We start from the raw sequence: 12,603 nt of genomic DNA on the forward strand, positions 1-12,603 counted from the left end.
CAATTTACTTGAGGATGTTGAAAACCAGAGCCTCTCCTCCTTGAGTGGTAAAGCGTTCCCTGTAGAGATCCCCGTGTGGGGTCAGATCACTCAGGGACAAGGTTCCTAAACTGCCTTGCAACGCCATGTTGCCATCTGGAACATGTTCCGGAGGTTCATTCAACACATTTATACAGAGAACAAAACCAAATGCGACGTTTTTCACACCCACCCAACATTTCCAGATGAGCGGATAATTTCGACACACTGGCTCTGGCAATCTCATTGAGCTTCTTGTTCAGGACCAGGGACAGTGAATGGACCTGTGGCAGGGAAACAGTGAATTTAATCAGCATATTGTCAGTTGTAGTTTACTTTACACAGCAAATAAGTGTGAAGACTGTGGAGATAGAGAAGGGACACTCTGTTTCCACATGTCTACAGGTCAAGCCACCAACCTTAATATCTACTTTAGTGTTCACAGCTTCCACAGCCTCCTCCTCATCCAAGTCAGGCTCATAAAGAGAATGTTCTGGCAAAGGATCCGGTGGCACCGGGGGGACTTTCACCGCATGATTGTTGGCAGTCGAGCCAATCCCAAAGAAATCCAGAATGACCACCCACGTCTGCAGCGTGATCAAGACGTCCAGACAGTTGAAGTCGATGTCCACGCTCCTTCCCACGCCTCCGTAGCGTGTTCCGAACTCTGGATGTTTCTGGTCAACCAGTAGAATGTTGACATGGACTAAAGAGTCGTCAAAGTCTGGGGGGTCGGCAGCGGTCGTCTGGTGGGTGGGGGAGGGTGGAGGAGTGCTGGGGCACTCGGGATCCCGTTTGGATTTGCGGCTGCCCGCTGAAGGGGTGCTGGGATGTCTTTGATAGAGCTGGAAAACATTCCGTGCTTCCTCCATGTGGGACGGCAAGGAGCGAGGCATCTCAGGGCACTGAGCGTTAGATGTCAAGGGGCAGCTTTGGGAAAGATACTCCTTGGTATAGAAGGAGGTGGGCTTGGGAGCTCCTCGTGACACCATTAGATGTTTGTATTTTGATTCTGGATTCTGCTCCAGGAGATCTTCCATGAGCAGAGAGCGCAGAGTCAGCTGGACCTCCAGCAGGTCAGGGTGGTTTTTTGTGAAGTCTCCTTTCAGATCCTGAAATCGCAAACTAACAAGTCCTTGGGATCCCTGGGTCAGGTCCGCACTCAGCTGGACCTCCAACTCAGCGATGTGCAAGGTGATATTCAGCTGAGTGAAGGACTCGGACTCAAATGTGGACTTGTGTGACTGCAGGGGGGAAGGTGAGGAGAGCATGGGGTGGGAGAAGCTGGAATACGGCGGGTCTTTGGCGAACATCCCGCCGTGCAGGTCGGGAAAACGATGAGGTCGGGTGGACGACGGCGTTGGGGGAGGCGGCGTGGGAGGCTGGCTGGGAGTGGCACGTTGCCCATCGATGAGAGACAAATTATCCAGAGTCTGGAGGACTTGCTCATACACCGCTTTGGAGAGGAAAACCTGTCAGGAGACATTTTATTTGACATTTACGCGAGAGGAAAAAAGATTGTAACTTTTACAGCAGTAACCACAAGATAATACCTGAACAGGTTTGACAAACTTCCCCTCAACTCTCATGAGCCCGTTACTCTTGCACGGCTCCTCCACGGTGAGAAAGGTGAACGGGGCGTCTTCGTCCTCAGCCTTCTCAATCGTGAACTGTATCGTTGTGTCTTTCAGAATATGAAAAGCTGTGGAGGAGAAAAGTGAATTGTTTAAAAATACCAAGCCCACAAACAGGCAATACCAAATGGACTTCCTTACCATTCCCTTTGTTTAGAGACTCGAAGAAGTTTTGCCGTGTGAACTGTGGTTCCTCATGTAAGCCACTGCAGGGTTGTGACCCTTTCGAAGTCTTTTTGGGCGCCAAACTGCTGATGTTAACAGAATACAGCCGTATGTCTTTCACAAAGACCTGCAGGCGCTCCCCTTTAGAGCCTTGTCCGGTGACAAAATTTTCGATCATGATGCTCCCCAGGTGCCCAACCAAGAGCTCGGGGTGCCCCGGTTTCCGAGGGATGGACACAACAGGGGATTCAATATCGATGTTGAGGGTTAGCTTCTTAAAAAAGGTGTCTAAACTGGACTCCGGCTCCTCCACCGGCACATCCAGGTCGTCATCAAAGGAATAAGCAAAGTTCTGACTGTGAGTCCGGCTTCGGCGTGGGGGGGTTTCGAACAGGGAGAACATGCCACTGTACTCCGCCGTCTTGGTGGCGAGGACAGTGGACACTTTGGTAGCAGCGCTTTTCAGCATGGTGCGGAAATTGTCTTCGACTTCATTGGCGGAAAGACTCAGCTCTTTCAGGAACTTAGCCGAGTGGTTATAATGTAGCGACGCCATTTTAAGGTGCAAAGAGCAGATCCCCTGAGATTTCTCCAACAAGTGGAAATTTAAAGCTTCCAACGGGCAAAACTCTGACTCGGCTAGAAAGGCCAAGCCGGAGGTACTGTCCTCAACGTTGCCAATGCTGATCACAAACTGGCTTCTCCCTCCTTCCTGAGTGACATCCACCAGCTGCAACGACCCCACTGACCCACTGATGTCCAACCGACTCCCCATGGACATGTTCACTTTGGTCCCAGTGATGCTTGCAGTGGCGATTTTCAAACCTTTCTTGTCAGTCCCCAAGACGGCCCCACTGGAGACGGTCCGAAGAAGCAGCAGGTTGAGCCGGTGGATCTCCACGGTTAGCTCCTTGTTCTGGTCGTACGTGGCCTGAAAGGTCTCATTCTCTTCTTGGCTGGGGTCTGAATGGTGGTGCGCCGACGCCCAGGAGCTCTCCTCTTTCGGGAAAGCTTTCTGGAGAAACTTCAGCAGCTCGACAATGGTCTCTGGGTTCACAATAATGTCCAGGTTGTTCACCTGCAAACTCACGACCTGAAGAGAGCTGTCCAGGTTCATTGTGGGGCAGTCTGAGCTCACAAACTGGTACTCCAGTTTGATGAGCGCCTCTTGGTCATTGAGAACAGAGTTAAAGAGGGAGCCCGTGTCCTTCACTATTTTTGAAGACCCTGTGGATGTATTGTCCCGTGCTCCAGGCGACACCGGGGATGAGGGCTGACTTTCCCGCAGACTGCCGGTCGGTATGTCAAAGCTGAGATGTTTATGAGAAGCCACCAGGAGGTCAAAGTCGGAGCCGTAGGTTTGTAAGGTGTCCACAAGGAGAAGGCCCAGGACTGTGAGGGAGACCTCAGCATCGTACGGACGCTTGACAAAGTGAGCATTTGTGCCAAAGACCTTGAGAACAGAAATGTACCTGCCATCACTTTCCACACCCAGCTGCATGTGGTTGATTGTGAATTCCGCCAACAGCAGACGGGACTCCACTAGAACTTCTCTCGTGTGCTGCTCCAATGTAATTACACTCTGGGTCAAGTTCTTAGCAGAACCCTGGAGCTTCCAGGAGCTGTCTTCCCTCTGGAAGATCTTATCAGGGAAGCGATGGTCCTTCTCTTGTCTCCTTTCTTCTTCGCTCTTCTGAGGGCCGCTGAGCCGAGCGAGGCAGTTCTTCAGCGCTGTTATCTTCTCCAGGTTAATGTGGACCTTTAAATCAGGCAGAGTTCCAGACAGCACAGCTCCAGGGAGATCCGGATCTGAGGTGTAGCGCAGCCTTTGCTCCAGCTGCAGGAGGACGTTGAACTTCTCCACCACGTGAGTAGGTCCCACCTCACTTTCCTGAACATGTTTCCAGTTGTCCTCATAGCGACCCACCATTATCTGAAGGTCCTTAAAGGACAGGGTGTATTTTTCATAAAGCTTTTTGCTGTAGGCTTGAATGTTTTCAAGCGAGGCCGGGTTGGAGAGTTGAGGGCTTTTGGGCCAGTCTTTTGAAGGCACATCTAACTCTGGAGAGTGGCCCGGTGGTGTGGCAGGGGGCGTCTGGTACTCATCCTCACTGAGGTCCTCTCTTTCAGGTTCAGCACTCTTTGAGCAGGACTTGCTGTCAGCTGCAAGAGAAAAAAATGCATTGTTTATCTGTAATCTTATGAACATTGGTTTGAAATTCCTACACATTCACCTTGACAGTTACTGAGAAGGATTCTGCCCAGATCCACAACGACTAACATGGGGTCCTTTGACTGGAAATCATCAGGAAAAATCACTTGTGGAGCACAGATGTCCAGCTTCATGGTCCAGCGTTTGGAGCTTTCCTTGGTGAGCAAAAGGACACAACAATTGAGAGCAATTCAGTCGCACTACATCCAACCCAGCTGGTTGATCTTACAATAAATTCCCCAATGAGAAGCTGATCGATTGTCTGTCTGATCTCAGCCTTGGTTTGCATCTTCAGCTTGTTGTACTGTCGTCGCGCTGCCTCCGCCACTCTCAGCTCCAACTCCGACTGGTACCCGAAACCTTTAAGAAGAACAGAGTCAGATGTCGCCTTCAGACCAGGTCAAGTGTCCTCCGTCCACTCACCTGAGGTGTGAACCTTCCCTTTGAAGAAGAACTCAATGACTTGTTTGATTGCATCGGGATTGTAGATAATGTTGAGCGGACTCGTGTTGACTTCCAGTCGTCTTTCAAATTTGCACTTGACAGGGTTTCTCTCATAAAGCATTTCAAACACTGGCGACGAAGAACACTGCTCATCACAACCTGTCGGAACAGAAGCACAATCACATTAAACCGCCTCATATATGTCTCTGTACAGAGGTCGACAAGCTTCACTATCAAAAGTGCTGTTTCCTCTATTGCTGGTGACATACAGGTGGATGCAGAGGCACTTTGTTTCAAGCTTATTTGTTATTTTCTCCTCTTTTCTTGAAGCGCTCTTAAGCCAGTTGTCATCTTATGTTTGCTATTTCTTCAGGAGTCGACTACGCTTCAGAACAATACAATTAGAACACCACCAGACGATTCAGCGAGATCTAACTCTTTTCTTGGACTGTAATGAATCTGCTTCAAATGAAGAGAACCCATTTGTTCTTCTGTAAACCCTCCGAAATGACACCTCCGTTTCCACATGAGAATTTAGCATCACCAGGTCTGCATTGGCTGGAGAAACCCGTTTCTCTCTGCTCAAAAGGCCTTAGACAAGAGGCCAAGAATTTCAGGCATCATGGGAATGAAAACAGAGACAGGTTGCGCAGGACCAGACACATTTTGAACACAAAACATGGCTTTACTTCAAACACACAGAACTTTTTTTTTGCACACAAACCAATTTTCAGTGACCACCAGGGAAAGCAGATATTTAACAGATTTTGTTCTTAAATTTGACTCTCACCAGAGGAGCTGGGGGACTGTCCAAACGGCTGACTTGAGGAGAGAAAATTCTTGTCCTGAAGGAGAGATGTAACTCACATGAAGCGCATATTTTTGAGGTCAGCATCTTGGTCGACTCACCATCTTCTGAGATATCAACACCGGGAAGATGGTGTCCTTCGTGGTCAGGTCTCGCAGAAACAGGCCACCAAGTTTAACCGAAAGAAGAGAGGACTCGGAACGAGGAAGAGACTCCACAATCACGTTTACATCTGAGAAGGACATGAAAGGAAAAGCAAAAGCTCAGAAAGGTTATTAAGAATGAGTCAAGTTTCGGGGCGGAATACCTGAAAACTCCAGCTGGATGAGCCCACTCTCATCAAGAGCCTCTTTCTGTTTATCTTGGTGGAACAGGGTGATACCACCCCGCTGCAATGAAAACTCGAGCCTGGCGAAGAGGAAGTCTCGGCGTGTAAATGTGTTCAGGGTCTGAGAGTCCTCCCAAGGGTCGAAAAATTCTTCTGTCTCCGCTGAAAATGCAAAAAGTACGAGTGAAGGGGTTTTCAGATGCGAAGGAAATGTAATTTCAAATCCTCACCAAGAATGTCCCAGGAGGAAGGGCTAGGCAGGAACTCATCGGAGACTCCGTCTGGGTTCTGAGAGTCTCCATACCAGCCGGCCCAACCAGGGAACCAAGACTGGAGGTACTGGATCATACCGGAACTTCGGCTGCGAGGGATGGATGAGGTGGGTGAGCAGGGCTCGAGCTCACTGCTGGGGTCTCTCACACCCTTCAGAGGGGACACGTCGCAAAGGTTAAACGGAGATTAAAAGTGAATTTGAATGATGCAACACAGCAAGTACGATGAAAAATGACTCACCACAACAACTTCCTCTTGCTTTCGGAACCAATCATAAACGATTTCTCTCAGACTTTGCAGCTCGTCCAGCGTCTGCTCCTCCTCCACACGCTCAATCTCAATCTGTTCAACCATGACAAATTATGTTGCAGGCTTATTAAGTGCCCCGAAGCCTGTAAATTCTGATCAATTCTCCATTGTAAAGCTTGAAAAAACAAGCATTATCACACAGTTTGGTTGCCTCACCCACCCTACCTCAGTTTGTAAATATTACTTTAGCAGTTATCACTCTATGTTTGCACACATTTTCAACATTTATGTTTAAATAGTTGGACTTGTGTTACGGTACCTCCTCTTGAGGGCTGAGTGGGATCCCTTTGAGCCTGTGGAAGTACAAGCTAGTGTAGGTCTGCGCATCTCTGGCCCGCTGCAGAGCAAAGTTCCAGGTCCGTCTGTGCCGCTGCTCCCTGATCTCATTTAGATTGGCCTGGATGGCAAACATCCACCACTGCCGGCAGCTAGAAGCGACATGCTCATCAAGATCAAAAACATTCTGAATTCTAAATAAGAATCAACTCACTTTCCAGTGACTGAAACGGAAGGCCGCCACTTGTGGTAACGCATCCGTCTTTCCCGGAGGTCCAGTTCTTTGAAGAATGCCATGATCTGCTGGTACTGAACCTATTTTTTTTTAAAACACGTGTCATATGATCAGTTTTTGTTTGCAACAAGTTGTAAAGAATCATGGAACTGTCTGGTCATCGATGCCTTTACAATTTAATCAGGGTTGTTCCTGTCACACACAGGAACCACGAGGGAATAACAACAATGCTTCCCAAAAATAACCTCAAGAGAACTGAAGACATGAACTTTCAAAGTGAGCCACACCTGTGAGAGGCGAAAGGACATGGGCTCCAGCTGAACTTGACCCTCTATTCTCGGGGTATGTCGGGAGCGCAGAGGCTCCTTCGAGGTGTTTCTCCTGAGCAACACTGAAGCGCACACTGGTTCAAAGATGTACTGGTGCTCCAGGGACTGCATGCACTGGCTCATTGCCTCCTGTGCAGTGGAGAAATCAGCTCAGATTCTCTTCATATACACACCATTTCGTCTTGTTTCCATACTCTCACCGACCTGGATCTGATTCACCGGCAGCTTCCCCAACATTTCACTGTGTGTATCCCAGTACACGCTGAAGTCCTGAATCTCCATTTGCTTCTGTCGGAGCAGCTTTTGGACCTGCCAAAATGAGAGAGAGAGTACCATTCAACCACAATATAAAATGTTCTTTTATAGCTTCCTAGCTCCCGGTGCTAAACTGAAGCTCATGTCAGTATCAGCTGTAAATAATTTACCGTCTCTTTTTGGAGATTCTGAGCAGAAAGGTTTTTGATGCAAACCCCAAAGGAGAGTGGTTTCTCAGGGTCGGATAAGTCATCCTCAAATCGCAGGTGCACATCTTGGATCTTCAGCTAAACAGATTTGACACAGACAAGTTGAGACTGATCACTGAAGTTCTCTTTGTATTAGTTTTCACCCTATGTCCACACTTACCTCAATGTTCTCAACGATTCTGGTCACCACTGAGGCAGTCACAGAGTACCAGTAAGACTCCCCTTTTTGTTCAAATTCACTCTGGAGAAAGAGCAAAATACATGATAGAATATCCAGTAGGAAAGGAGAAATGTAAGCGCTTCACCCCAATTGTGAGCATGGGGGATTAGATTAAATGACAAGAGTAAGAGTGGAGCACCTACTTTAAATTTGTCTTCAGCAGCCTTAAGAAGACATTTTTTGCGCTCCCTTTCGTCCACTTTTTCTTGGTCTTCATCATGCTCTTTTAGCAAGGCAGGTCCAATTATGAGATTGAGCTGGGACATGGAAATGACCCATGGGTCACAATGAGGTCGGTAGAAAGGAATCTGGATGGTGACCTTCCCAATGAAGCCTGAAAAACAAAAAAACAAGATTAATTCTCAGTTACATTATTAATCGCGATATGCCTTCTCAGCACAGGGTCGCTGGATTCAACACAATTTAAAGTGTCTCACCTGCTTTGACTTCAAAAGGAAGATCAAACTCCTTCAATGAATCTTTCCTTAGCGGGAGATTTTCCAGCTCCACCGCTCCTACAGAAACAAAGCACCGTTGGGAACAAAACAGACTCCCAGAAGATCACTACCTCAGGGATAGATTTTAAGAATATCAGGGTCCCATTTAATTTACTGTTACTGTTCAATTGGAGCTTGGAGGAAGTCAAGTTACACATTACTATTATTATTAAACTGGGTTTAAATATGTATCACCACCCTGACCAGACCTCGAGTACTGCATACGTGTCAAGGCCAGTGGTTGGTTGAGCAATTGTTGTTCACACTTCTATGAAGGCACTGTATATTGGTGATGGCAGAATATGTCAGTTTTTTGTTGTGTAAGGTCATGTCCACATACCTTTGAGAAGAGCGATGGACAGCTGGTCAGTGTTCAGGTTGCTCACATATTTCCCAAGGTATGTGTTTAGCACCCAGGCGACCAGGCCTTCCAACATCCTGGTGTTTCAATGTTGAAGACACACCAGCATCCGGAAGGGAACTTCAACAACCAGTGGACCACAGTGCCTAAACCCTGGGCACAAAAAACAAAGATGCAACCAAACGGATCTTGAAAAGCAAAGTCAGAACGATTGTGGGCACTGAAATAAAACAGAATTAATAATTGAACATAATTAACTTTTGCTTTTGAGTGAGCTAGATACTTAAATGTTATGTTATATAGAGTAAACAAACTTAACAACATGTTAATATATATAAATGTACATAAAAATGTGTAAAAAAAATAAATTAAACAATGTGTATATTCAAATAAAATTTTAATGGTACAATTCAATAAAGTTAAAAAAAAAAGCAGTCCCCATATGCCTATTTTTATTCAGTCATGATTCTGTCATCAATGAGCATCATTTTGGAGCGTAGTTTATTGTCCTGCAGCTGTGTTCTATTTTCACTCAGACCTGTTTCTCAGCTTTTAATCCCAGTGACAATGTTAATAAGACAAATGAACAGCCAGTAAGTCCAAAATCCAATTTGGAAAGTGATTATAAATGACCCCCTGCAGTTTGTATTCTAAGTTTAGATGGATGACAGTGTAAAAGATGAACTGTAGGTTGTGGTGCAGAAGAGAACAAGAGCATTTAACACTCCCCACCTGTTTCAAAGGTTTTATCACCTGAAGAACAGAGATGGTCAGACTTAACTGTCGTGTTGTTGTTGCTTCAGTAACCACTACTAACTTTTGCATAAAGCTTTTGCATTTGAACTTCCCAGGGATGTTAAATAATATGTGAAATGCAACACATGAAATAAACTGGCAAAACCACAAACGCCAGTCATTTGACAAACACGAATAGCGTTACTAAAAGCCGTTTACACTGTATATTTTTCATGAGGCATCCAGTTTGACGTCTTGTAAAAGCATAGTTTAGCTTGAATAAACATGTTGAAACTATATATTTCAAAGTCTAAAATCAGAAATGGTGTTAATGCGCTGCAGTGGTATGTCATAGTATAATCTATGGTACATGCCGAATTCAGAAAGATTCGGCATTATTACATTTGGTGACAACGTAGCTTTCGAGTGACAGTTGTGATCTGGATCACATGTAATGCACAAAGGAATTGACATTTCCGGACGAAGGTTGCGACAATGTTGAATAACTGGTGACTCACAGCGAGGTGAAGTCCATGTTGATGGTAGACACATGGCCGGAACAGCGGGGGAACATGTCTCCTTCAGTGAATACACTTGAACTTCCCACCGGACGGCGAGAGTCGGCTGTGGTGACAGACACGGCAAGGTTGTGAACCCCACTAAGCTTAGCATTGAGCTAAACTAGCATAAGTCGACATCAAGCTTAACGCTACAAATAGAAACCAAGTTCAAACGGTATGTTGGAAAAGAAGCTCAATCGATGAGAAATGACCAAATGTAAAGCTATGAAGTTCTAGTTAGTGGCGCACTGCCCTGTCACTGTAAATAAACATACTTCCTACTTGCGCGAAACTTCCATCACGCACTTCCTGTCACGTGACAATAATATTCGTCTTCTTCGCATAGAACTCAGATTGGAGCCGATCGACGTGTACTGCCCCGTGTGGCCAAATAGGTGAATGTCAACTGTCATTGCACAAAAACATACCACTATATTATAGCTTATGTTAACTTAACTTAAGTTAGTGTCACAACATTTTAAAAACCGTCGTTAAGTTCACGATAGTTCTGACTGTCATCTATTATTTTCTGATTTGACAAGTAGCAACTGTCTTAAACGAGCAATCATTTGAGTCATGAGTACAATTTTACTGAAGTTCCACAACAACCAAAGTTGAAGAACTGTATTTGCTTCTGCAACCCACAGAAATTTACGAGACAAGGTGGTGACTATACGTTTCCTCCTTCTATGACAGAGCTATCTTTCATTTTATGGCTTTACTTTTATATGTACAGCAGGATAATGAGTGTGTAATGCCATGTTGCTGGTGTTGAAGCTGAGAAACCGCTGGATTTGGAAAACAACCATTGCAAATTAATTGCCAGATCTGATTTAAATGATCGGTTATTAACATTGCATACTCAATATTATGTTTTATGACTCCGTCATATGGATGTCAGTGTTCATAGTTTGAAGTAAAACTAGATAATCGGACGACTCCCAAACAAAAACAAAGCGACAATTTAAAGTGGGCGGAAAAAACGCAATCTGTGACATTTGTCCTCGGTGGAGTTGCCGTAGTAAACAACGAAGATAGTCGGCGGTGTGCGCATGCGTGGAGTTTGAGGCGTCGGAGTTGACGGAAGTCTGAATTTATAGTCACAAACGGAAAGTAGTCTTTAACCAATTGTTGCTAAATTGGTGTTTCCAGGCAAGCACGCCTCCTAGCTGCGTGTTGCTGTGGCAGGATGCCGTCCAAGTGAGTATGAAACGCTGACCCAACTTCATCTCCACCAAAGTTAAACCACCGCAGTGTTTTCAGTCAGTTCTAATGTTGAAAAGTTCTTCTTATTTTTTTTCGAGTGCGATTAGAGCTTGGTGAGAATGGCCTTGCTCTCCTGTGTTGCAGTGACCATGACCGACTGGCTGCTCCTGGAGACCTAGAGATCTACATCCCAGAGGACGTGTGCATTCAGAGCCTGCCAGGCGACGTGACGTGTATTTCGCCTGTCTCCCTGCAGAGCAGAGGGACGGCCCGGAACACCCACCGGCCGGACAACCTGCCTTCGCTGGTCAAGGAGTTCCAGCCTGGCCATCCATTGTCTTTTGTATCCTCCAGTCTGGCTGCCTACAAGGAGATCAGCAGAGTCAAACTTGCTCAGGTGCTGCCAGGTGCACCTGCTCATCCCTCCTTACAGACTGGTTTCAAACCTCCAACGCAACAAGACTGCATCATCATTCACCGTGAGAAAATATATTTAATGATCAAAAACAAGAAAAGGACGGAGAGGTGCGGCAGTCCGTCTGCCAAGCGAGGTATCGATTCGTCGCCATGTGTGCGTCCTGCGAACCAGTCAGAGGTAAATGGACATTGTTTTCTGTGCATTTTAACAGCAGCGTTGATGGGTATACTTTTGCAGGAGCTTTCCCATGAAGAGCAGCTGGACACCAACCAACCTTCACCGAATGACAGATGCAGCCAGAACCTTAATGGTGTGGATCCGCCGCATGAGGAGTTCTTGTCGGGGTCTGCTGACTCTGTCGACAGCGCCTCCTCTGGAGGGGGGGAAACCTTTGAAGCGGAGGAGGTGATCGATAACGGAGTCCAGCAGAACACAAGTCCAGCCACATTGGATGAGTTGACGGTTGCGGAGCTGCTGCAAAAGGAAAAGATCGCGAGGATAAAGAGCAACATGAAAGCAAGACAAGCTCAACACCCCTCGTTGTTCTTGTGAACCGGTCGATACCACACATGCTCCCGAGCATGAGCACTGAACACTTCCGTTGGTCTACATTGCCTGTTGCAAGATCAGTTCATTTTCATTGTGATTTCTATTTTTTTACTTCTACAAAGTGAAACAACTCCAGACTGTTTTTGTTTGAGCTCATGTTACTCACTTTTTTGCAGCACCATGTCTCAGATTGTGGAATAAACATGTACCTTCTCATTCTATTGGTGCCCACTGACTTCCTTGTAGATGAAAGGCACATCTGGTCACATGACAGAAATCAGATATTCTGTGAAGTAATTCAACTTTGGTGTGACTGTGGTGACAAAGTGCAGCTCCACGTTTTCAATGAGAGTGCCTTCTTTGTGTCCGAAATGCTTCTCTCTTGGAGTGGAAACCATCATTCTGAAGATGACACGTGAATGCAGAACCCGTGTCCATCTGGCGCCGTGATGCCTCAGTGTTCTGACGCTCGACTCTTACGTCAGCATGAGATGTTGCTGCCGCTCTGTGTGAAATAAAATGCCGGTCGCCAGTGACTGCGGCACATTTATAGTGACACATC

General features: G+C 46.3%; 2 protein-coding genes across 2 annotated transcripts in view; one reads left to right on the forward strand and one right to left on the reverse strand.

The window, feature by feature from the left end:
• The window catches only part of vps13d (vacuolar protein sorting 13 homolog D), a 25,533-nt gene extending 15,355 nt beyond the window's left edge, over nt 1–10,178 (reverse strand). Inside the window, exons 1-23 of the mRNA XM_053848528.1 lie at nt 9,827–10,178; nt 8,553–8,726; nt 8,153–8,230; nt 7,859–8,049; nt 7,656–7,736; nt 7,457–7,573; nt 7,236–7,340; nt 6,990–7,160; nt 6,682–6,782; nt 6,451–6,619; nt 6,123–6,224; nt 5,840–6,032; nt 5,589–5,771; nt 5,383–5,513; nt 5,264–5,318; nt 4,453–4,632; nt 4,259–4,389; nt 4,052–4,184; nt 1,794–3,980; nt 1,572–1,720; nt 438–1,490; nt 212–302; nt 9–135 (exon numbers count right to left, since the gene is read on the reverse strand). Of these exons, the coding sequence (XP_053704503.1) occupies nt 9–135; nt 212–302; nt 438–1,490; nt 1,572–1,720; nt 1,794–3,980; nt 4,052–4,184; nt 4,259–4,389; nt 4,453–4,632; nt 5,264–5,318; nt 5,383–5,513; nt 5,589–5,771; nt 5,840–6,032; nt 6,123–6,224; nt 6,451–6,619; nt 6,682–6,782; nt 6,990–7,160; nt 7,236–7,340; nt 7,457–7,573; nt 7,656–7,736; nt 7,859–8,049; nt 8,153–8,230; nt 8,553–8,649 (5,825 nt within the window). The 5' untranslated portion in view covers nt 8,650–8,726; nt 9,827–10,178. The remainder of the gene's footprint in view (nt 1–8; nt 136–211; nt 303–437; nt 1,491–1,571; nt 1,721–1,793; nt 3,981–4,051; nt 4,185–4,258; nt 4,390–4,452; nt 4,633–5,263; nt 5,319–5,382; nt 5,514–5,588; nt 5,772–5,839; nt 6,033–6,122; nt 6,225–6,450; nt 6,620–6,681; nt 6,783–6,989; nt 7,161–7,235; nt 7,341–7,456; nt 7,574–7,655; nt 7,737–7,858; nt 8,050–8,152; nt 8,231–8,552; nt 8,727–9,826) is intronic.
• A 733-nt stretch (nt 10,179–10,911) lies between these two features.
• Nucleotides 10,912–12,243, forward strand: LOC128749985 (uncharacterized). Its single transcript, XM_053850049.1, has 3 exons — nt 10,912–11,068; nt 11,219–11,669; nt 11,730–12,243. Exons 1-3 carry the CDS (start codon nt 11,058–11,060, stop codon nt 12,042–12,044), a joined length of 777 nt encoding a protein of 258 aa, XP_053706024.1. The 5' UTR covers nt 10,912–11,057; the 3' UTR covers nt 12,045–12,243.
• Nucleotides 12,244–12,603: the final 360 nt, after the last annotated feature.

The sequence above is a fragment of the Synchiropus splendidus genome, chromosome 18 (assembly GCF_027744825.2).
Source record: "Synchiropus splendidus isolate RoL2022-P1 chromosome 18, RoL_Sspl_1.0, whole genome shotgun sequence".
NCBI lineage: Eukaryota > Metazoa > Chordata > Actinopteri > Syngnathiformes > Callionymidae > Synchiropus > Synchiropus splendidus.

What these genes read in the sequence shown, in the direction of transcription:
- LOC128749985 (XM_053850049.1), top strand. An exon ending in GTCCTGCGAACCAGTCAGAG is followed by an intron (nt 11,670 to 11,729) that starts GTAAATGGACAT and finishes ATACTTTTGCAG; the next exon opens with GAGCTTTCCCATGAAGAGCA.